The sequence below is a fragment of the Vicugna pacos genome, chromosome 3 (genome assembly GCF_048564905.1).
Source record: "Vicugna pacos chromosome 3, VicPac4, whole genome shotgun sequence".
Taxonomy (NCBI): Eukaryota; Metazoa; Chordata; class Mammalia; order Artiodactyla; family Camelidae; genus Vicugna; species Vicugna pacos.
In genome coordinates, this window is record NC_132989.1 from 31,786,187 (window position 1) to 31,811,617 (window position 25,431).

A 25,431-nucleotide genomic window follows, 5' to 3' on the forward strand; every position below is an offset into this window, starting at 1 on the left:
AACAGAAACAGACTCACGGACATAGAAAACAAACTTACGGTTACCAGAGGGGAAAGAGGGTGGGAAGGGATAAATTGGGAGCTCAAGATTTGCAGATACTAACTACTATATATAAAATAGATAAACAACAAGTTTCTACTGTATAGCACAGGGAACTATACTCGTTATCTTGTAGTAACCTATAATGAAAAAATATGAAAATGAATATATGTATGTATGTGTATGACTATTATGCTGTACACCAGAAATTGACACAACATTGTAAACTGACTATACTTCAGTTAAAAAAAAAACAAACAAACATAAGAACTCTCTCTGAAAAGCTAACTCCTATTTGCTTACAGACATAGATGAGTGCAGTTCCTTCTTTGGTCAGGTGTGCAGAAACGGGCGGTGTTTCAATGAAATTGGCTCCTTCAAGTGTTTATGTAATGAAGGTTATGAACTTACTCCAGATGGCAAAAACTGTATAGGTACGTAAACAATGAACAGTCTTCATCTTGTTTTGTTTTATAAAATGATTGTATGGCTGCCCCTCCTCCCTGAACTTCGGGACTCATTCGCATTTCACTTGATCATCTGATTACATGGTCAAGATAAGACATCATGGGAAATTTTGGTGAAAGGTATCAGCCAGCAGTTGGGAATGACTCGTACACAGCGTTTTTACTGGGACAGAGCTTGAGGCTATCCGTGTCTCAATAAGAGTAGACGCAGGAAAATTAGCCTCTTGCCAAATGAGTAATACTCAGTACGTCAGAAGTCTCTCAGGGCATATTTGTCCGTAATGACACGGCAGATCAGAGGGCTTGAGTTAAATTTATGTTAATATCATTTGGCAGCAATTATCTCATCTTTAAGTCATTTTTTCTCTTGCTTCTCTTTAAAGATACTAACGAATGTGTTGCCCTCCCTGGCTCTTGTTCTCCCGGTACCTGTCAGAATTTGGAGGGATCCTTCAGGTGCATCTGTCCCCCAGGGTATGAAGTAAAAAGCGAGAATTGTATAGGTAAGGCTTACGTTGATTCTGAGGCCCAGGGGCTGTTCTGTATAATAAGACCTGGGACAGACTCTACGGAAATATATTAAATTCAAACCACTGCTGATCCAAGGAATTAAGCTTATAGCTGCCTACATCTGTTTTACTGAACCACCAGAAATGATTTGAAGGTGGAGCGGTGGGAATAAAGAATTTAAGGATGTGGGATTTTTCATTAACAGAAATCTTATCCTCGTCGAAGAATTTTCAGTGCACTCTAATCTTTTTTCCAAATGTCAACAGAGACTTTCTACTGAATTTTAAAGAGTGTCTACAAAAATTGTAATCTTTGGCAACCAATTTTAAAACAGCTATTAAAGGTGTCTGGAGTCCTAGAAATGTGAAGCAGAAAATCTTGACAATGCTATTGAGACATTTTTTTCCTTGGGAAGGCCTCATGTCAAAACAGAAAATATTAATCCATTTGTCATAACAGATGTTTTTCTGTTGAAACTCTTCCAGCGTACAAGAGCACTGTAACCACATCAAAAGTGGGTTCCAGAATTGCCTGGTGGACAAGATGAAGGCCGACCTTTTTACCCTTACTTTATTTCACTTTAATACAAATTATTTTTTACAGTCTTGTTGAAATTCAGAAGCACCAGCATCTCAGTGTGGTTCTTCTAACGTGAAATGATCGCTGAGAGCTTTTTTGCCTTTGAGTTAATCCAGTTTAAAAAAAAAAATTCTACGGAGCTCTACTATTCGCATTCATGGGACTTATATAGACAGAACTGAAGGAAACGGTTTACGAAGCTAAATTTAATTTATTTTTCAGACCATATAATTACATATAAAGGGGCTCCCTGGTCATTCTGATTTGGTCTTTATATCTTTTTCCCTTATTGTCTAATTTGTATAGTTCATTGTAGGATTGTCTAGTGTTCTTAACAATTAAACATGATAAATAATAATACTAGAAGCATCTTAGTAAAAACTTTCTTGAGAAGTGTAAGATCTTTTCTTTCATTTTCTTTATGTTTCATCTCAGTTCTTCATCATCCCTATGATTCATCTTTATGGTACAATTATAGAAGCCATGCGTCAGCCATTAGGAGGCAAATGGAAACACATGTGCCTCTGCGTTGGAAAGACTCAGCTACCTTTTCTCTTAGTGGGAAAAAAAATCTATGATTCAGTTACTTCTTAGTAAACCTCAGAAGTATTTATTTTCTTTATCCACCGATAAGCAACACCACTATTTTGCATTTCTTAAAATTTGGTTTTTAATTAGCTTACTTCACTGTAACAGTATTTCCTCCAGACTAGAATCTCTTCTACCAATTTTCCCGGATGGAACGCTTCCCAGCGTGGCTATACACACAGTCACACACACACACACAAATCCATTCCAGCATTCAGCGGACATTACAGTAAACCCATAGCACCTTTTAGGCGCTGGGAGTATAAAAATGCAGTTTTTGCCTTCAGGTAGCTTACTGCCTAACAGGAAAGACGTATTTTGTAAGCAACCTCGTTTTGTAAATTTATCCTTACAATCCAATGTGACAGATACTGTACTGGGGTATGTTCAGGATGTGGGCTCACAGGAGAAGGCTGTAAATAATGATGGTAGTGGCGGAGGGTTGCACGTCAGGAAACCTGTCAAAGGTCTGGGGACATTCGAGGCAGCTCTGAAATCTTGGATAGGAATTTATTAATCACAGACGGGACTGGAACAGAGGAGGCAGTTTGAAAACAGAGGCAACACAAGTGTGATAAGGGGCATTGAAGGGCCAGCTCAGAGGACCTAACTTAGTACTGCAGGCAGCGTGGAGGTTTGCAGGTTATTTTTAAAAAGGATGTGATATGTCTCACTCATTAAAACTCTGCAAATATAAATTGAGAGCATAGTAAGTGGCAGGCACTACTGTGCTACACTAAGCTGAGAGTGCAGCGTGATACAGACAGACAGACGTGTCGTGTCCTCGTGGAGTTTACAGTCTACTGTGCCTGGAATTGTGTGATGTATATTCATTTACTTAAAATAATCCGTTAAATAAGTACTTCCAATGAAAACGGGCCAAATATCACTGGCCAGGAGTCCTTACATATTTGAAGGAACCATTCTGGGGTGGGGTAAGAATGATAAAATTCTCAAAGTTCTCCTAGTTCCATAGGCACAGATGTTCAAATAGCTGTTATGTTTCAGAGAGACAACCTTGGGGGTAGTGTGAAGAGGAGAGAGGGAGGTGCAGCAGTCCAGTTCGGGGACTTACGGTAATCCCGGTGGCAAATGATGTTGAGTTTGAATGTGCAGAGGAGGCACATTCTTTTTCACAGGTCCCATGCTGCTTGCATATGAAGGTAGAGAGGTTAGGGAGAGGAATAAACAGGACTCCAGGTGCCCGGCGTGGACTGCTGGGAGGGGCATCAGAGAAGGGGTCGGGCTGAGGCTTGCACTGCCGGTAAGACACTGACCTGTCAGTGTCGCGTCGGGTACGGAGGCGGACATGCAAACACCCCTAGGGGTCAAGCCCCAGGGAGCTGGAGATGGACTTGGGAGTCTGGGGCATAGGTCGGTTGAAACTGGATAAAACCTTTGATTTTTGAAGCAGTAACAGTTTATTTTTAAAGATTAGTTAAACATACACATAATGCAATCTAACATCTCGTATTCAATTTCCAATGGCCAGTGAAGTGTTATAGTGTGGACAAATTATTTATTTTCAAATATTGAGAAGTGTACTGGTTTGACTAAATCAATAAATAAAAATGCTCCCTCTGTTCTGCAGATATAAATGAATGTGATGAAGATCCCAATATCTGTCTGTTTGGTTCCTGCACCAATACTCCTGGGGGCTTCCAGTGCATCTGCCCCCCTGGTTTTGTACTGTCTGATAACGGGCGGAGATGCTTCGGTAAGTTCTGAAATGGCTTCTCTGTAATAATCCACCCTGAAACTTCAAAGCTAGACAGTAAACCATCGTGTAGTGTTTGTTACTACAAAATACATTTCTCTGGTAAATACATCATCTGTTAAGTTTAAAATGTAGCCTTCAAAAGTATATACACTGGACAGTTTTTATGGTGCTTGAGTTATTGGCTCTGTTTCTATGTTTTTTAAAAATTTCATACTAAAAGAAAAATTGCTATCTTGTTTTATCATTTTCATTTTGTTGTTGGCATAGTTTTATTTGTACTTTGGTGTATGAGTATGTATGTATGTATGGTGTATGTGATGTAACTGACTGAAAGTTACCTAGATTGTTCTTGTCCGACTATAATGTAACAGTGGAAAAAGAGATATGGAAATCATTTTAATGTTGAGCACAATTTCTCAAATTTCCTATGTACATAATTAAAATATTTAAACATTTTAAATAATTGAATACAGTTTTATAGACTGGTCAATTCAAATTGGCGAGTGAAATCAGCAGTTGAGGATTTCCAGACCTATCTTCTAACTGCTGATCGAATCTGCTTCCCATGTTCAGTCTGTGAGAGATGTGCCAGCAGCCACTGTTATGTACAAATTATTCCATCTTTTTAAATGACCAGTAAGGAGGTGTGTGATGTTTGCTTTCTTGACTAGATACTCGCCAGAGCTTCTGCTTCACAAACTTTGAAAATGGAAAATGCTCTGTACCCAAAGCTTTCAACACCACAAAGGCAAAATGCTGCTGTAGTAAGATGCCAGGGGAGGGCTGGGGAGACCCCTGTGAGCTGTGCCCCAAAGATGATGAAGGTAAGAGCAGTGACATAAAATGGCATTTTGCACTGGCTTTGGACTGTGAGAACTCAGCTGGACTATGTAATTTATGGATATTTTGAGGATGAAATTATTCCTTCATTTATAGAACTTTACTGGTTCAGTGAACAACCTGGTCTCAGGAATTTCTTTCAGCTTTTGTATTCAGCACATGTAAGTGTAGGGAGTCACCCCATTAATTTCATTTTCCTCCCTGAAGTTAGTTTCACTGGCTTTGAAAGGAATGGATTTGAGAGGTGCAGGGCAGGAGATCCAGAAAGGGGATGAAAATTATGTTTCAGATTGCTGTGGGAGTCCCTCGTGGGTGTTGTATCAGGCACGGGCTGTGGCTCTCAGAATCTTATGTAGAATTCTGAGACGCTGAGTCAGCACAACGGTCATTTGCAGGAGGAGACCAAGAGCCCCGAGACCTTGTTAGCGCAGCTGAATTGGAAGGTTGTTCCCAGCAGACTCGAAACTGGCTTGTCTCTAGGTCTGTGTGTAATGGGCAGAGGGCTCTCCGGCTGCCCAGCATTAAATGAGTGAGCAGATTAGAATCAGACGCCCTCAGTAGGTACCTGGCACCCTGGGAGGAGCTGGACAAGCTTAGGTGACTTTCTCTGAATATGCTCGGTGTTGCTTTTGAAATAAATTATGGAAATAAAAAGACTTGTTTGAAAGAGCTTCAGAGAGGAAAAATAAGTCTAATTTCATGTACATTGTTCATCAGTTCTTAAGTTCTCTGATAGTTGAGACATTTCGGTAATGGAGAATTTGTATTTTCCTCTGTAGTTGCATTCCAGGATTTGTGTCCTTATGGCCATGGAACTGTTCCCAGTCTTCATGATACCCGTGAAGGTGTGCTTCAATATGTTTTATTTTTATAGTCTTACATCAATATATTATTGTACAGTTGTCTTATAATCACTGTGATTTCACTGTTTAACTGTACTGCATTTGATGCACATATACAATATTTATTATTTATCATATGCACTATATCATGTCTGTTGTGGTGTATTAAATACATTATATATTTTCTGGTAAAGTAAATGTCCTTTAAAATTTTTAAGTCCCTGTTGAACACACACACACACACACACACAAGTTTGGCATCTTTTTATATAAGGAAGTTCATGGCCAATTCTATATTTTAGATGTCAATGAATGTCTTGAGAGCCCAGGCATTTGTTCAAATGGTCAGTGTATCAACACAGACGGGTCTTTTCGCTGTGAATGTCCAATGGGTTACAACCTCGATTACACTGGAGTGCGCTGTGTGGGTGAGTGCTGACTCCACATTTCACACTTTTAAGGTTTATTTTATTTCTCATATTCAGCAAAAGGTCTCTCAGGCACCCTGGGTGGCAGTGGGATTCACAAAGCCAGGATAAGTAGCTGGTAATCACTCTTTCTTTCCCCATTCTACATTTTCCAGTAGACCTGGTTTATGTGAAGATGGAGAGAGTTGCCCAACCTCTGCCTTCAACCAAATATACAAACTCTGATGTGTCTAGAGATTTACAGTTGCCAAAACCGCTAACTGGAAAAGAGATCCATTTTACTTTACAACTTTCCACTCCTGCTCTTGTAGCAGAAGACCACATCCCTCTCTGAGTTTGTGGCTTTCAGGGCAAGCACAGCTGTCTCTGGGAGCCCAGAGGACGGCACCCATCAGGGTCTTCTGGCCTGCACTAAGGCAGCCAGCCGGGGCCAAGGGGCATGCCAGAGCCACGTGTGCCCTGCACGGGCCTGAGAAGTGTGAGGCCCAGGCGTGTATCCATGGGCGTGCCCCTGTTGAACTAAAACTTCTCCAGATTTGGTGACACTTTCTTATTCTTCCATTTCAGATACTGATGAATGTTCGATAGGCAATCCGTGTGGAAATGGGACGTGCACCAATGTTATCGGGAGTTTTGAATGCAACTGCAATGAAGGCTTTGAGCCGGGGCCCATGATGAACTGTGAAGGCAAGTGACGCTTTGCTTCAGCATTATTTCTTCTTGGTACAGAAAGGACTTTTTTAATGTCTCAGCTTCTACTTACATTGTTCTGATACTAGTGAGAGTTGGTACTTGTTGCCTGTCTGTTCCCTGGAGATTGGGTCACTTTCCCTGGTGCCTCAGTGTGTTGGTTAATGTTGGTTTATACCCTGGATATTGTGGATGATATCCTCTGGAATCAGTTATATTATTTCAAAGAATATTGATGCTTTTGTCTTAGTGGGCAAAACTTGGATGAGTATAAAAGCAGACTGTCAGGCATGTGGGAGACAGTGGTTCAGATTTCAGCTCTGTTCTTTAAACCTTTGTGGCTAGCTTCTTTGATTTTGTCCCACCCATGCATGGTTAAGTCAGCAACTTTAAATGAGTTTATGCAAAGAAAGAGAGGAGAAGGCAACATCTCTGGCCCTCTCCTTTCTGAGATTTCCCCCTCACTCTTCAGCAGCTTTGGTTGCTCATAAGGCTCCCTCCCTTGATTCCTCTGGATAGAAGCTCAGAAAGTTTCTCTTGGAGATTTAGCTGCCAGGTGCAGCAGCCATCCCCAGGGTAATTTGAGGAAAAAAGATTGAGAACTTATTTTGCTGGCTGTTCACTGAGTTTCCACTCATCACCAAAAACAAGTTCAAGTGTTGTTTTTGTATTTTTTTCAGAGTTTATAGTTGTTATTTGTTGGAGGATGAGTTTATTAGGTACCCAGTTCCCCAAACCAGGACTGGACGTTTCATTAAACTATTGCTTTCAGTACAACTGCCAAGTAAATACATCGATATTTATTTAAACAAATAATTAGAGCTATAGGCTGACCACATGCTGCCTATTTCCTTCATCAGATATCAATGAGTGTGCCCAGAACCCGCTGCTGTGTGCTTTCCGCTGCATGAACACCTTTGGGTCCTATGAATGCACATGCCCGACTGGATATGCCCTCAGGGAAGACCAGAAGATGTGCAAAGGTAAGGTTACAGACAAGGAAGTAGTTAGGACTTTATTTGCCATGACAGAAATATATTTTAATGATTTTGTAGTTCTCAGCTATCTTCTTCTAGAGTTTTACAGAAATGTATCTGATGGCCTTGCTGGTAGATCTCCTATACCTAGATAGCAAGACACTTGATGGTCTATCCAACATTTTCAAAAATAGGATGTCACACTATTGAACTCTTATTAAGGCAAAGATAGCCCTTTCCTGAACTTCTTATCGTTAGGATCAATGCTGAAACTTTCATAAATACAGCCAGCAGTGGAAAAAGACTGAGCTCCTCCTTTCTTTGTCACACGATGAGATTACATTTTAAGAACCAGAAGACCAAAAATATGACTTAAAAGCACTAAACAATAGCCTGTTCTGGAGAATTTCCTGTTTTTATATCTTTCCTGTTAAAAATATTTTATAGACCTGGATGAATGTGCTGAAGGGCTGCATGACTGTGAATCTAGAGGCATGATGTGTAAGAATCTGATTGGCACCTTCATGTGCATCTGCCCACCCGGGATGACCCGAAGGCCTGATGGGGAAGGCTGTGTAGGTAAGGCTTTAAGGGACGATGCCCGCTTTTCCGATATGCCTACTCCAGAATCACAGTGCTACTCCCAGACCATCCTAACTGGATGCCAGCTATTTCTCGAATCTGTTTCCAGGCTGTGCTGTAGCTAGATTTCTAACATCTCAGAGTTTGTGCCAACATAGCAGGTTCTGGATCATACAGTGGAGATTATGCCTGTTCTGTCCTGGAATGTATGCCCTTTTGTTTTTCAAAGTTCTGTGTCCTGTAAATCTAAAACATTAAATTTAGAAGTGTCAAAAAACTTCTTGAAACAGTTCTACTCATGAGGCCAAATTAAAAGTATGAGTTAATATTCTCATTTTTGTATCATTCCATGAAAGAGGAGAGTAAAGAGGCAGATAATTTATAGACCCCTGTTACAGGCTGGATATCTCTGAGGCTTAACATATTTGGACCTCAGTTAACTCATCTATAAAGGGAGGAGGGGGAGCTGGATCTCTGTGATGACTTCAAGAGTTTGAAATGTTATGATTTTATGATGCATGTGGAAGAATCATGCCATGTAAGCTGGTCATGGCCACCCTATCCACTGTCTCAGCACTTATTTTCAAAAAATGTTGCCACCTGGGATGCTGCAGCCCCAGGACACAGTCTTTCTCCTCCTTGAGAATAGTTGGCTCCTCTCTTTTAATTAAGAATCTGCTGCTCCCTTTTTAACCTCCAATACCTAGAGAAATTTGGATATTTTTGGAGGAACACTTGAAAAATGCTAATAATTTCTTATTTTGGAAAAAATAACAAAATAATAGTATTTCTTTAAAATAAATCTGCTCGTGATTGCCTGGTGCTCAGAGTCACAATTGAGAGTAGCTGCAAGTGGACCCGAGGGAAATGGAAACATTCTAAACCTGGATTGTGGCAGTGATTGCACAACTCAGTAATTTACTAAAAATCACGGAAGTATACATTCAAAAATGGAAATTTTTAAGTTATCCCTCAGTAAAGTTGTTTTTAAAAATGAATCTACCACAGGAAAACATGCAAGGATGTCCACTAAATTTTGTTTGTAGTAACAACTGGAAAAAAAAAAAAAGAATAGGAAGCAACCTAAATGCTCATCATAGGAGAATAGCTAAATAAATGTGGTGCAGCAGCGCTATGAAATATCAGAGCAGTTGAAAGGAATAAGCTATATGTGTGTGTATTGAAGTAGAAAGAACTCTAAAATATGGATGCAGAATAATATAGACAACGTGTTATATTTTAAAGAAAGTTGTAAGTAGTACTATATATTTTCTGTAGTTATATATAGAAGCAAGTAAGTACGTAGAAAAAAAATTTTTAAATAAACCCCAATTCATAAAAGGGGAATTACCTCCAAGGACGAGATTAGAGGTTACTGGTCTGAAGTGAATTCAACTTTTTCTGTCAATTTTAATTTTTTACAAAAGAATTCCTGTATTACATGTGTAATGGTTACATTAATTTTTAAATGCCTGCAACAACCCATCAGATTATAATTGGATTCATAGTTTCTTTTAGTCTATTAGATATACTTAATAAAATTAAAATAGATTATGTCACATGTTTGGTTATGCAGTTCTTTCAAAAACACTTATTCTTCTAAGATCTAAAAACACTGTTCTTCCAAGATTTGAAAATCAAGCCAAACCTAGACTCCTGTCATGTTTAAACAATATATGTTTGTCAAACTATATGAAATGGTATAAATAACATGTATGGAAGACATTGCTACCATTCTTACTTCTTATTGTACATGGGATCCATTTTCATTTATATCTTTTTTAAAATTTATTTGAATATGTAGGTGTTTGAATCTCATCTGACTAAAATACTTTTAAGTGTGTTTTGCTTTTAATGCTTGAAAATTTTTTGTTTCTGTAACTAGCTAAATTTTACACCTTGCTGTCGTTACATCTGTATGTGTGCTTCCTGGGAAAAGGGGTAGGCATTGTGATGAAGCTGGGAATCCAGGTTTCTGGTCCTGGATCTGCCTAAATGAGCTGGGTGAATTGAAAGTGACTTAATTCTCTTTGCCTCAGTTTCCTCCTCTGTACAGTGAGAAACTGATCTGTGTGGGAGAAGGATGTCTGCTCTAGCTCTGATAGTCTATGATCCCATAAACATCCTTTTTCAAAGAAAAGACTCATTACGCATTTATAATTTTTTTCATTTTTAAAAGATGCTACAAAAGATACAGGTTCTGAAACCTTTTTGATCCTAAATCTTTTAATGATAAAGTGCTGATAGCTGAAACTTCTAAAAAACCTTTTTTGATCATCAGAAAACTTTGTAGAGAAGTTTCATTTTATGCAAACATATTTTTACAATTATAAATTCCATAATAAATAGCCAAAATATGATTATAAATAAAGTGTTTACAAATATCAGAATGAAGGTTAAAGCCACAAAAAAAACAATAAAAAAGCTGAGTGCAATGAAATGGGAATCTAACAGAATTACCTCCATAATGTCAAATGCAATAAAAACTAAAAATATTATAGGCTAACGAATTAGTTATGCAAGAAATCTAAAACCTCTGTAAAGAAAACTGTAAACTTAATCAGAGACATAAATTTGACAATACAATATATTATGTCACGGTAATTCTATTTAAATAAATGAGTTATAAAATCTAACGAATAGAGGAATGTTACTAAGATTGTTAAATTTTAATGAAAATGCCAACAGAATACATTTTGGGATTCATTATCATTTAAAATGTTAATGAGGGGAAGGAAGGCGTCCTTTTAAGGATGATGGAATGGGGTTACCTCACCCTTATCCCCTGAAGAGTTTAGAAACAGGGTGGGGGAGGGAGAGTACTGTCTTAATTTAAATGAAAAAAGTGGTCACAACTACAGATGCTGAAGAACATCTTTCAAGTAATATAATATTTCACACAAAAACTCAGAAGATGTTCAGTTACATATTCTTCTTTAGACTTTGGCAGAATAAAGCTCTCTCTCAAAGTAACTGCCCCAATTGCAAAATTTGATCCAGCAACCTTTGATTAGAAGATTAGGGACATAGGTGAATGAAAGAAAAGTGATTTTGTTGTTGTTGTAAAGCTAAGTTCTACACTGCAGGGTCAAGAGATGAAGAAGTGGAAAAGAAAACATATGATGGGCTGAGACTTAAAGAACTTTACTCAGAGCTAAAGTAGCCTCCTAAATTAACAGAAAGCTTGAGTTGCACATGCCTCATGGGCAGAGAACAAAACAGATCTGGTGAGAGGATGTTCACACAACAAATGTGAATTGAAAACTGTAGGCTATCTGCAGTTCAGCACTGGTGATCTTCTGCTGTTCTATCGAATATAGAACTAAAATTCTATATTCAATCTACTGAGAAAATAAACTGAAATACGACATTGTCAGAAATGTGTTCTAGAATATTTATCACCTACATACCTTCTCTGAAATGGCTACCACACTATATGCTCCAATACATTTTTTAAAAAATTAATTGAAGAGGAAGTAGTGTATGTGGAGCAGTGGTGAACCAAGAAACCACTAAACCTTATTATTTGTTTCAAATAGATGTTGATAGTCCATAACAAACTAAAATTTCTCAACCACATGAACGTGGCAGGTGGCACAGGGAAAGAGGAGGAAGCAATAAACTCATACCAAAATGCATGTTAGGGCCAGAAGCTTTTGAAACAGATACTTCTTGATACTGATAGGAAGGTATTCATTAAGAGTGTGTGAAGTTGTTTCATTGTCACTGGAAGAAGAGAAGATTACAACTTCCCAGCATGAGCTAGGAACCAGAGAAGGGCATAGAGAACTATTCTAATCTAAGAAAGACTGAGAGAAGGGAGCAATATAGCATGGTAAATATAAAATAGTATAAAATAGCAGGCAAGAATCCAGACATACCAGTAATCACCATAGGTAAAACAGTAGTTTAAATTTCTTGTTAAAAGATAAATGGACTTGCAGAATTCCTTTGAAATGCAACTTGGTGTTTTTTACAAAAAAATGTACCAAATCAAAATGTGAGATAGACTGAAAATAAAGGGATGGGACAAGATATTCAAGCAAATGCTGATTAGGAAAAAAAAAAAAAGAAAGAAGGCACATACAAAATAAATATCAACAAATTGAAAATTAAAAGTAAAAAAGTGTCAAGATGAAAGGAGCAGTTAATCAAAGAGATTTAATTGTCATGAGCTTTCTTTTTTTTTTTACATTTTTTATTGATTCATAATCATTTTACAGTGTTGTGTCAAATTCCAGTGTTCAGCACAATTTTTCAGTCATTCATGGACATATACACACTCTTTCTTATGCTTCTAACAACTTAGATTTGAAAAATACCTCAAACAAAATTTACAAAATGTGAAATAAACACAATAAGTAAGGACACAGAAATTTTAATGTCAGTTTTGCTCTAATAGATTTTTTGTCACCAACCAAAAGAGCAGTATTACTTAAATTCGTTCACCCATTAGCGACCCTCACAAACCACACTGCTCTTGGGATTTTACTCAACCCAATCTAGAAGGTCTTCCTTTATTCCTGGCCCAAGTGGCCTTTACCCTTCTCCCTACCCCTCCCTAATGCCTACCTCCCTTCTACCCTCCTCACCACCCTACCCCGCCCCCCCGCCCCACCTCTCTCTCATGTCACATAAACAGGCAACCTCTTCCTCGAAGTTATTCTTCTCCTTTTGGGGGGCAAGTTAATCCCTTCTGGAGACCAATTTTTCAGATCTCCATCAAACATTACCTCTTCCCCAAAAGAAGGAAGCGGAAGAAAAAGGAAGGGGGAGAAAAAAACACTTGGTTAACAAAGAAGCCACATGAAAGGATGAGGTAAAGTTAAAAATAAATCAGCATTCCATCATATTAGTGTTTTGTTGGAAAAGTTTTACATAAGATATAATCCATTAGCAGACAATTAGTAAATTAAATTTTACAGTCTGCTTATTATTCACATTATTTGTTTTTCTGAAGATGAAAATGAGTGCAGGACCAAACCAGGAATCTGTGAAAATGGGCGGTGCATTAACACTATTGGAAGCTACAGGTGCGAGTGTAATGAAGGATTTCAGTCAAGCTCCTCAGGCACTGAATGCCTTGGTAAGTTGATAAACGAGTATATTTCACTTGGTAAATAAAAACATCTGCTTTACGTGTCATCACAGAAGAGCTCCACATACGTATCCTTGCCTGCTAAATAGACCCCTCAATCTGAGTAATCCACATACCTCTTCCAAAAGGGGCCATCTATTAAAATGACAGATGTGTACGTGTGTGTGCTGTAGGTACACCTATGCATAATGTAAATAACCATCTTCAATAGTCTTTCCAAAATTAAGATTAATTAAGTTCTATGGAAAATTTGATGGAAGTAAAACTTCCATCAGGGAATGATTTAATTCCGAAAGAAAATATTTGCTATGTGAGGTAAGCTCTGCTGTGTTAATGATACTAAAGTAAATGCCGCATTTCAAAAATGAAGTGAAAGCCAATTTTTATTTTATGGTACAGAAAAACATTTTACAAAATATTTTCTTGTGGAAAATATATGTCTGAGACATTATATTTTATTTTAATGCTAAAATGCATACATCATAAACCATTTTTCATTAATTATGAGCAGGTGTAAAAGTATGGAGTAGTAAAATTTAAGACTATACTTCAATTTTAAAAATTTAAGCAAACAGAGAAATAGCACTCATCACTTGATTTGGTGTAAAAAGCAGCATGTTTCAACTGTATCAGGTTTTTCTCAGAATGATGTCATTTGCTGCAAATACTAGGACATACTTAGTCAAGAAAATATATTTTGTTTATTGTTGTCTTTAATCTAGGTCTTTACTAAACCATCAGTCTTTTGGAAACAGAAAAGATAACCAACACAGAAAGTGCACTTTTCTTTTCATATTAACAGTTTCATTAAGATGGTTCATAAAACCATATTAAAGATCTCTTTGCCTATTTCCATCAATGAAATCCCTTTATTTATACTATAAAAAATGACTTAGTCCAATATTTGAACAGTCTTCTAGATGTAAAAAATTCAAGAGATTAGGTTGAATATCTACCAAGATTATAACATAGTCTAGAATTTGCTTTTTAAAAACAAATAGTGATACACATTTGCTTCTTTAAAGGAAAATATTTTACTTTGATTTTCCTTTTGTTTGGATTCTACAGGAATTGTAGTTTACTGTTACCTAAATACTGATGGAAAAGAAGAAAAACCAAATCTGTTTCTTAAGTGTAGTATCCCTTTTGTCAAATTTAATAAATTGTTTATAGTGAAAGAACACTCTATGAACTTAATCTCCAACAAAACTTTGTAATAGTTGTCTTAAGCAGTGTGACTGTTCATATGAAAGAATACTTTAAAAAGAAAAAAGTATTGCTAAGAAGGAGAGCATTGATTATCATATTTAATTTGAAGATCAAGATAAAAAGTATCAGTTCCATTGCCATTGATGCTTATTAACTACTTTGTCATTTCAGACAATCGGCAGGGACTCTGCTTTGCAGAGGTACTGCAGACAATGTGTCAAATGGCATCCAGCAGCCGCAATCTTGTCACAAAGTCAGAATGCTGCTGCGATGGGGGGCGAGGCTGGGGTCACCAGTGTGAGCTATGCCCACTTCCTGGAACTGCCCAGTACAAAAAGATATGTCCTCACGGCCCAGGGTACACCACTGATGGAAGAGGTAAGTAGTGGAAAAAATTCATGAAAGTTATCAGCACCATGAACTTAATTCAGATTAATTTGAAGGAAACACAGTTATAACAATAACTGAAATATTTGTGTGTATATGTGTTTGTACATTCTTTTTGCTGATGCTTTAGATTCTTTAAAAGGTGCAATCTTCATGTCAAATCTAAGAGGTGGAATTTATTATTATTCCTGTTTTAACAGGTAGGAAACTGAAGTACAAAGCTTAGGTAAAAATATGTCATTTTTCCAAGATCCACCCTTTTTAAGGGATGGACCCAGGAATGGGACTTATCTATTGCCTCCAGAGGCCATGCTGTAACCCCCGAACTAGACTTGCTTTACTTAAATAAAGGCTGCTTATTTCTTTGAGCATGCACAGGAACTCATTCTGTTTGCAACATATTTACAGGCCAGCAAGTTTCATAATTGATTAGTGGTTTCCATTATTTTGTACAACCAACTAATATACTAATGTCCTAAAAATGCCATTTTCCTCTATTACTATGCAGATTCTTGACCCTGTGCCTGATTACTTTGCTAATGAAACCCTTTCTTCAGAGTCTAATGCAAGTGCGTATTTGTGGTCAATCCATAGGATATTATCTCAAATTACAAATTAGTTGAACTTCAGAAGGGTAGCTTTCTAGATGCCCCCAAAATAACTCATACTTAGATGGCAGAATTAGTAGACTTCAACAGGGCTTTCAACATAGCTTTCCTTTTGTTTATCTCTTCGTATCCCTTCAGATTAATTTTTTTTCTCTCCTTTCCATGTTGCACTCGCCTAAATGATAAGAAGGTATACCAGCACGATTGTGAATGATAGTTGTTAGTTATCTCATGTCAGTTCCTTAATTTCTCTTAGTTTCTAAACTAGTTTCATCCTTGCAGAGGATATATTAACTTCTGTTGTTTTCACCTTGGGGTTTTTGGGGGCACAGATATTGACGAATGTAAGGTTATGCCAAATCTCTGCACCAATGGTCAGTGCATTAATACCATGGGCTCCTTTCGGTGCTTCTGCAAGGTTGGCTACACCACGGACATCAGCGGAACCTCATGCGTAGGTAAGGAGATGTGAAGCGTCTCTGCATCTGAGAGTTGTCAGCTGTTTCCTACCAGTCAGTTACTGTCAGCAGAGTACCTTTATTATGGAGCTTTGGAATGTACATTTTGTTAAAATGATGCCATTCGTTTCAGTAATGTGGTTGTTACGGTCACAGGAGTTGTCCAAGACCTTGTCTAGTAATGGGAGACACAGAACTGTTCAATTCATCAAGGAGTTTGTGCAATTAGGGAATCATAAAAATTATTTTTAAAAATATACTTCCAACATTCTATATTTTAATTTAAAATGTATAAGGGCACATTTGTTTTCCATTCCTTTAATGAAAGAAAAGGACTTTTGATTGTGAAAATGTGATGCGTGTTTGCATATGGAGAGAGAATGCTTTTTGCTTGTTTCTCATTGCAGATTTTTGTATAAATTATACGAATTAATCATCATCTACAATTTCCAGTTGCAAAGCAGTCTCAGTACAGAAACTTTCTACATTTTCATAATCTCTTTTTCTAATTTTTTTTATTGTTTCACCCACACCATTCTATGACAGTGAGGGTGGGGGTGGGGGTGCTTGCCTTTACTGAGTCTTTCCAAAGCATTCAACTTAGTTTTCATTAAAGAAAAAAAAATTTCTCCTTCATATTTCATCAGCTTATATCATATTCCATTAAAGTTCCTATTTTAATAGCAAGCACACCTGGCATAGAAGGGTTGAGAAAACGAAACTTAATCCTAGTAAGCATTCAGCTCACTTGGTTGGGCATGAGTGTGATAGAGAATAAGCTATCCATTGTGAGCTTTTAGCATTTTGTGGCATCAGTGTGTCTTACAGGGGAAATGGAGATTGCTTGCTATCAGTCAGAGCCCTAGCAAGAAAACGTGGCATATTCCAATAAGGACAGTTTAAGGAGACTTGTCTTTAATAAAGGGATGATGTATAAAGGCGTGGGCAGAGTGTGCACAAACTACAAGGAATAGGTGCTGGGGCTGTACCACCCTAGGACCAAAGGAAAGAGAGAAGTTATTGGAACCCAGAAGGAGGAGAAAGCTGTGCCCAAAGGCTGCCTGGAGAGAAGCTGTGACCTCTGATCCCGTGATTCAGTCAGCCTGAGCCTGTCTTGAGAGGAGTCAAATGAGAAATTAAGGACCAAATTGAAGACAGAGGGCAAGAGAGCCTGCTAATGATGTCCATGCAGTTCAGCCTCCTGGGCCCAAGAGCAGGGTAGACCAGGGTGAGGACTGCATCTAGAGGGGGAAGTGGAAGATTTCTAGCACTGTGTGATGCTGCAGCTAAGAGGGTTTGAGAACTTCTGCCACATCCACGTGTCAAAAGAAAGAAACTTTAAGCTTTAAGTTTCTCAAGGTGTAAACCTAAGTACATTAATCTAAAGAATGTAGTGGATTTTTTTGAACCTAGACAGGTGTTCAAGTATTTGCTTTACAAAGTAAACCAGTATGTTACTTTAAAAAAAAATTGTTCTGTGCATAATTTCTCTGGGTGTTTTCCATTTCCTCTTAAGTTGAAGAGGAAAAGAAAAAGACGAAGTAAGAATAGTGAGGGAGGAAGAGAGGCTCATTGTTCCTTTTAACCAATAATTTAATCTTCATATCACTTTTACTTAGATCTTGATGAATGTTCACAGTCCCCAAAACCCTGCAACTTCATCTGCAAGAACACGGAAGGGAGTTACCAGTGCTCGTGTCCACGAGGGTATGTCCTGCAGGAGGACGGAAAGACGTGCAGAGGTGAGCAAAGTCTGGCATTGTGAGCTTCTCTTCTTTCAGATTCAAAATCAGCTCATCAGAGAATGATACCATGTGCTTCACCTTCATTAAAGCACATCTTTCTAGTGGTCCCTTTATTATTCAAGGAAAATTCTTCCAAAGGACACATTGTGTTGGAGGAAGTGGAGAGAATGAAAACCCTGGTTACAGTGGTTTTGCTGCCACAGAAATTTTAAAATAAACAAATAAATTATGATGAGGGAAGAGATTGAAACAACTAAAATAAGATTTCTTGCTCATCAAAGATATCATTTCTGTAAACTATTACACATTTACTGCAGAAGATTGAAAATGAATTGGTAATTTAAAATTTTTTTCCTAGGAAGTATTAAAAGTAATTATCAAACTAAGTTAGATAATTAAAATACTCCAATACTATACTCATACCTTCAATTTTATAGTAAACCTCATCAGTATGAAAAATATGGACTGAGGAAATTCCTGCCAAATTAAATTTTTGAAATATGAATTATTCTCTAGAAGATGAAGTTTTGTTTCCAAGAAATACCAAAAAAAAAAGTAGAATAAAATAATAGCAAGCAGTACTATTCTCTTGGATCTACTTAGTGAACCATTATGAGTCAATTTAATTTCGCACCTTGTTTGTATATGATGGCACTGAAGTGTGTGTCTTTTAAGCTTTAAAATAATGAATTAGTCTTGTCTACATCTTACATTGCTTTGTGAATTTATTTAAATATATTTTCCTATAATAAGTTCCAATCCAACCAAAGTCACATTTTGAAATTTTTATCTATATTATTCAAATGTTGATTTCATTTATGACTAGAATTATAGATGCCATGTTTTTGTTACTTCTGGTATTTATGATAGTGTTTTCATTTGGATCCTGAGACCCTGACTCAGTGTTTGTGTTAAGAGCTTCATCAGTTTCCAGATTCTGTTTTATTTTTATTTAACCCTGTCTTTAATAGGTATAAGTGATCAACCATGTGTTGCCAAAACACAGCCTCTGTACCCTGCTTACCAAACTGAGACTCAAGGACAGAGTTTTGGGTGAAGTAGAAAAGGCAGCTTTATTTCTTTGCCAGCAAAGGAGGTCACAGTGGGCTAATGCTTCTAAGACTGTGAGCCTACTGGGGAGAGAAAGCAGGAGGGGTTTATAGTAAAAGTTCAAAAATTCAAGAGGTGGAGCTAGTTTCCATAGAGAAAGCATACAGGGTAGCAGATCATTGCAAAGTTCTTGTTTTTGCAGATGCAGTGGTCCCCTTCCCTCTGCTGGGGATGAAGTTCATCTCAGGCTTTGGGACTCTCGTAATATTCTTGTACCAGAACGAAGGATGCATGGGAAAGGGCTCCATGGAAAAGAGCTCTAGAGAAAAACTTGTGCAGTTTGATGTCAGATGGATAAGTGTGTTAAGCTTTCTAAGCAGGCTGAGGCCTTGGACCTCCTGCTGCAGACCTCAGCCTGCAGCTCTAGTAATAAGATTCAAGGAAACCACAAGGGGTCAAAAACAACTGCAGACATATGCAGTTGGGGTGGGTTATGAACAACTAGATGCAGGAAACCCCCACCTGCTGTTTCTGAGGTGTCGGGCTCAAGAGGAGGGCACTGGGGTCAGGAACAGGGGCACTGAGCATGATCCCTGCAGGCAGCAGCACCTCAAGAGGGTTAGGTGGACCACCCAAGCCTCCCTCCTCTGCAGCCTAACCCTGGTCAGCAAGAGCATGAGAAAAACCCTTTAAACCATTACACAGTTAAGCAGTTACAAACACCGTTATAGATATCAGACGGTCACTGACCATAGTAGGTCCTACTTGGTTATATGTGTATTAAAATGTACATTAAATGCAAGAATCCTGACCTCTGGATGCTACCTTTGAGAATAGTTCTTGGATACCACCATGATTCATCCTTCATTTTCTTACTGTAAGAAAACTTTGTGTTGTGTATCACCTTAGCCCATAATGTTTATCTTTCTCCAGTATGTGAAAAGAAACTCCTTGCCGTATGCATATGTATGTCTATAAAATTTTCAGCAAAGATCTAGGCAAAATCCTCCCAATAGAGCATGCATGCCTGCTGTGGCTTCATGAGAAAGAACTCAAGTTACCCAGGGAACTCTGCTCTGATTGTCATTGGCTTCTCTTTCATTTCAGACCTCGATGAATGTCAAACCAAACAGCACAACTGCCAGTTCCTCTGTGTCAACACTCTGGGGGGTTTCACCTGTAAATGTCCACCTGGTTTCACACAGCATCACACTGCTTGTATTGGTAAGACAAACTACAATAGGGAAATTTTGCAGACTTTCTGTAGAAACATAAAAACTGTACTTTAAAATAAACAAATAAATTATGATGAGGGAAGAGATTGAAACAACTAAAATAAGATTTCTTGCTCATCAAAGATATCATTTCTGTAAACTATTACACATTTACTGCAGAAGATTGAAAATGAATTGGTAATTTAAAATTTTTTTCCTAGGAAGTATTAAAAGTAATTATCAAACTAAGTTAGATAATTAAAATACTCCAATACTATACTCATACCTTCAATTTTATAGTAAACCTCATCAGTATGAAAAATATGGACTGAGGAAATTCCTGCCAAATTAAATTTTTGAAATATGAATTATTCTCTAGAAGATGAAGTTTTGTTTCCAAGAAATACCAAAAAAAAAAAGTAGAATAAAATAATAGCAAGCAGTACTATTCTCTTGGATCTACTTAGTGAACCATTAAGGGCCCTCATACTGCATCCTAAATATAACCATGTGTGTTCAGATAAAATATGATTAAAGGCTCACTGTTGTTTAGAACATGCTAATGCACATGCCTAGTTTTTTTACGTTAGAAGACACACATGTTAAGAGGCTTTCAGTCTGTACTATCAAAAACCATGTCCTCATTTAACCCAAAATAAGCTCTAGTTGAAATATACTTTTTCTGACCATTTTTGCCTTTAATACAATGGTGAATCATGGCATACATTTCCCTAAAATGCTGTTTTCACATCATGAAATTTAGGCTTTCATACTTCACTTTTTACTTCACGTAGTGAAATTTGAGTCATGTAATAATTGAGACGTGTGACACTCTACCCCTTCGTGCTTTGCTAGACAACAATGAATGCGGGTCTCAGCCTTCACTTTGTGGAGCAAAAGGCATCTGTCAAAACACCCCAGGAAGTTTCAGCTGTGAGTGCCAAAGGGGGTTCTCTCTTGATGCCACTGGCCTGAACTGTGAAGGTGAGTTTATTTGCTCAAACATCCTTATTCTAAAATAGCAAACTATTTTCTTTTAACTTCCAAGCCACTCACTGAAAATTGAGATCATCTCAAAAGAAAAAAATACATATTTAACAAAGTAGAACCCAGAACTTGATTTTTGGTTCATAAATTTTCATGTATTATTTTGGGGACAGAGGAAAACCTTAATGTGATGAAACAAAAATTTTGTCGGTGCATATTAGCTTTTAAATTAACTGAACTGTTTATCTGATTATTAATCTAAAAAAGAATTAAACTGAGAAAGAATGTGCCTAACTTAGTGTATGAGTATACCAGAAAAAAATTGAATGTCTGTTCCATGATAGTCGAATATGTAAATAGTTAGTGTAAGACAAAGAATCAATTATTGTAGAGAACTGGGAAATGTACAGAAAGTGCTGGGGAAAACTCATGGTGATTTTATTTGGTCTGAGACCCTGATTCACTCTCTTTTCTACAATGAACATTTCCTATAAAGTCTCTCTCACAATAGGTATTTCCTGTGAAATCCATGGGAACATTTAATTGGGGATAAAATAAGAATCTGCCTGTGGTCAATAAAATATATTGTTCTTCAGTATTTCCATTGCAAGTGCCAGCGTGTTAAGACACATGTACTAGGATTGGTATTTTTTACACTATTCATGCCAGAGATTCCGAGGTCACATACATCGCATTATGTTTTTATATTCTATTATAATTTGTCTTTATAGATTTTAGTCACTCTTTAATTATTCTTAGAAATACATTATTTTGAATTCCAGAAATATATTCCAAGTTTTTAATATACTCTTTATAAGAATATACAACTTTTATATGTATCTAATTTGCAGCCAAGAAAAATTTAATTTAAAAAATTTCTATTTTAATATATTATATTTGAAGTCATTGAGACTTTGAAAGTTTTCTGAACATACAGCTGCTTGCCACGTGTGAGTTCAGCTTGTGATCATCCACATAAGATACCATTTATTAATTATCCCTATAAATTTGTTACACACACATCAGACATGCCAATTTTATTTCACTCTTTATGGGTAGATTTCAAAGCCTCAGTTGTCATTCCAAAAGAGTATGCATATATGAACAAGGAAATTATTCCGTATGTGTCATAATACCATATCCTGTCTAAAAATAACATATTTAAATACTTTAAATTTGCATCTAATTAATCTTGAATGGTAATAAAATTTTTTGCATGCAAAACCATTATACTTTTTAAGTCTCTGTAGTTCTTGTATCTTCCCAAAAATGAAGATTACATGTCAATCACTTTTTAATCTACTGGAATGTGTAATGCAAATATATTTATATCATTTACCAAATAAATCATACCATATGTAGTTAATCCATCCAAAATGCACAACATTTGTGGTTTCTGTGGTTGATTTGCTGAAATTAAGATGTTATTTAGAGCACTGACGTAGCATGATCTGGTGGATAGCATAAGAATGATGTGGTTTCTTATCTTTAGAACCATTCTCTGCATCACCGCTGACTAATAACCATGTGACTTGAAAAAAAATCACAGCCTCTTTATGTGTGTTGTTTGTTTATTCCTCTGATAATAGTTACCCAGGCTGTGTTTGGAGTGCAGTTAAGAATAGGAGAAGAAAGGTACATAAAGATCTTGCCGGAATTATTTTTGCAGATGTTGATGAATGTGATGGAAACCATAGGTGCCAGCATGGCTGCCAGAACATCCTGGGAGGCTATAGGTGTGGTTGCCCTCAAGGGTATATTCAGCATTACCAGTGGAATCAATGTGTTGGTGAGCACTCACTTGTTAATTGGCATCTGCTTTCCCCACCTTAAGGTATCTTTGAGTAAAATGTGTGAAAGAATAAAGGTTGGCGTTTCGGTATAGCCTTTAAATCCTAGAACTTAAGAACCAGTGCTTAGGACTAAGGTATGGTCTCTATACCTATGTATATTTGAAAATATCTGTCATAACAATGTTAAGTACCAAAAGGGTAACTCAGCTTGAGCTTTTATAATTCTAATTTTCTGCTCGATGTAATTTTAAAAGATGGTGTCAAGAACCATAATCTTCATTTATTAAGGTCAGAGGCTTTTTATCAGTAATTTAGTATCTTTAGATTTAGGGTTGAAGGATTGCCCATCCATCCCCCTCATACAAATCTAAAGGGATTCAGATCAACTTAATGAGGGCTGTTTGTCTGTGATTTCCAGTCACGTATTTAATGAAGGAGGTAAAAGATTTTAAGGTAGAAAAAGTACTTCCTTACCAAGTTTACAGCAAATTTTGTTGAGAACTCCAGACAAAAGTGTTTGTAAAATAAATTCTGTAGGCACTCAGCTCTTCCTTGCACTGTTAAGAGTCATGGAAAGTCTCCTTTTAAGGAAAGATTGATCAAAGACGGCATTATTCTCTACTTGAATAGCCAGCTGACTTAGCATATGCCTAATTTCTTGGCTCCGTGTAAATGCCCTTCATAGACATACTGTCCAACACAGTGTGATGTTAGATGCTGGCACAGCCGAGCAGAAAGGGGAACAGTGGTCCTGCCGAGAAACAGCGGGGTGCGTCCTGTTTCTCCATAGTGATTTAAATTACCCCACACGTTATTTCAAATATTCTACCCAGAGCAATCCACTAAATACATTAATCTGATTTTATCCTTGGTGATCTTCTCAAAAGAAATTTCTAATGACAGTTTAGTGAATTGAGAAGAAAATCAAGACAAATTTCAAAGGAGGGAAAACAACTCTGAAAGTCACAACTCTGCAGTGGCCTTGTGCCAGGTCAAGGACAAATGCTTTGCCACACCAAGAATACACACTCATGGGGAAATTCAGAAACCACTAATGATCTAGAAGTTAAGGATAGAGTTTGAAAGGATTATCAAAATGATGAGTCTGGAAGTCAATCAAAATAATCCCATAAGCTTAGTTTACTTCTTTTCTCTCCACAGAAAAAAAAACGTTGCAGAAGTCCTTACACCCTGATTTATTAATTCATAAACAAAGTGTAGGCACACTCTTCAGAACCTAGGGAATGGTATGTTTTTAGGTAGCTATTACAACAGTGTAAAACAATTCTATTATATTGCATTTTTTATGAAGTATGAAGCCCACCACTCTAATACCATAGACTTACTGGTTAATTCTATGGAACTTAAGAAAAAGAATGATGCTCTAATATTTCACATGTGTCAGCTTAAATAAAATTCTTGTTTTCAAAATGATCATCAGTAGAAATAGTAACATGTATGGACTATTAACTCAATTTCTAAGTTTTTAAGTTTCCTAGTGTTTCTGTCTGTAAGCATCTAATGCAAAAATAGCCACCCAGGTTTTCACCAAATTTGGCCTGACTTAAGATGGCAGTCTGTGTGGGATATCCCAGTTCTCCTGGATGGGCTCCTTGGAGTAGGCACTGAGCACAGCAGTCACCCCAGGGCAGCTCAGGCTGGAGTCCGGCCAGAGCCTGGTGTGCCTTCTAATCAGGAGAGACCCCACGGACAGAGGGATGAGTGGTTTCAAAGATGAGTTCAAAACTAAAGATACACAAACAGATATCCCCAACTGCAAGTACTAATTAGTGAGCTTGCTCTGCTAACATGGGCACCACTAAGCAGCAGGCCCCTGAGTAGGACGAATCAGAAATTTATTTTGAAAGATTTGAAATTCTTCTGTTGAGCAACACAGCTGGTCTCTAATAAAATTGCTGACTTTCTTGCCTTTAACCCACAAAATACAGTTAGAATTTTAACTCAAATACATGGCAGTAACAGAATTAAACAACCCGTCAGGAAATAATAAAAGCAACAAGCTAGCAAAATAACAAGCGTTATAACAAAATGCAAATCGAGAGGCCATAGATTATTTTTATGTCATTTCATGTATGCATATCCTCAGTCATTCATACAATTGAGGGGCAAATATAGCATGATATATTTCAGACAGATTTAACTACGGTCTCCTTGTAAACAGACAGAAATTTTAGTGCATCAGATAAGTAATACTAAACTATAAACTTAACAGTGTTGTTAATACTACTGCCAATCTAAGAAAAATGAGTTCTTGTAAGTGTTAATATTGAAAAAAGCTTTTAATTCAAATGAAGACTTCTAAGTTTCTAGCCAGTTGCCACAGACCGTTTGTAACATTCTGATACATGGATTATGCAGAGTGAGGTAACTGTCAAACATTTGCAAGCATTATTATTATTCCAAATTGAAAATTAGGGAATATTGGCATTTGCGTATGATTAAAAATTACATCTTAATGTATGAAGCCTTGGGTTACCTGGTGAAAAACAACTTCTAGCTCCTTCTGTGGCCTTTTCAAAATAATTTGAACATGGTTTAATGAGGCTTGAGTCAGTTCAAAGTATGTCTCAAACAGGAACATATTTTGAAAGTCAGAATA

At 37.2% G+C, this 25,431-nt stretch overlaps 1 protein-coding gene across 1 annotated transcript in view; it reads left to right on the forward strand.

Annotated features, from left to right (window-relative positions):
• FBN2 (fibrillin 2) overlaps positions 1–25,431 on the forward strand; it is a 207,644-nt gene that overhangs the window by 174,873 nt on the left and 7,340 nt on the right. The window contains exons 47-62 of the mRNA XM_031673106.2: positions 345–473; positions 890–1,009; positions 3,775–3,900; positions 4,575–4,727; positions 5,523–5,588; positions 5,888–6,013; positions 6,581–6,700; positions 7,564–7,686; positions 8,128–8,259; positions 13,223–13,348; positions 14,741–14,947; positions 15,897–16,022; positions 17,642–17,764; positions 19,925–20,041; positions 20,887–21,015; positions 22,688–22,807. Of these exons, the coding sequence (XP_031528966.2) occupies positions 345–473; positions 890–1,009; positions 3,775–3,900; positions 4,575–4,727; positions 5,523–5,588; positions 5,888–6,013; positions 6,581–6,700; positions 7,564–7,686; positions 8,128–8,259; positions 13,223–13,348; positions 14,741–14,947; positions 15,897–16,022; positions 17,642–17,764; positions 19,925–20,041; positions 20,887–21,015; positions 22,688–22,807 (2,043 nt within the window). The remainder of the gene's footprint in view (positions 1–344; positions 474–889; positions 1,010–3,774; positions 3,901–4,574; positions 4,728–5,522; positions 5,589–5,887; positions 6,014–6,580; positions 6,701–7,563; positions 7,687–8,127; positions 8,260–13,222; positions 13,349–14,740; positions 14,948–15,896; positions 16,023–17,641; positions 17,765–19,924; positions 20,042–20,886; positions 21,016–22,687; positions 22,808–25,431) is intronic.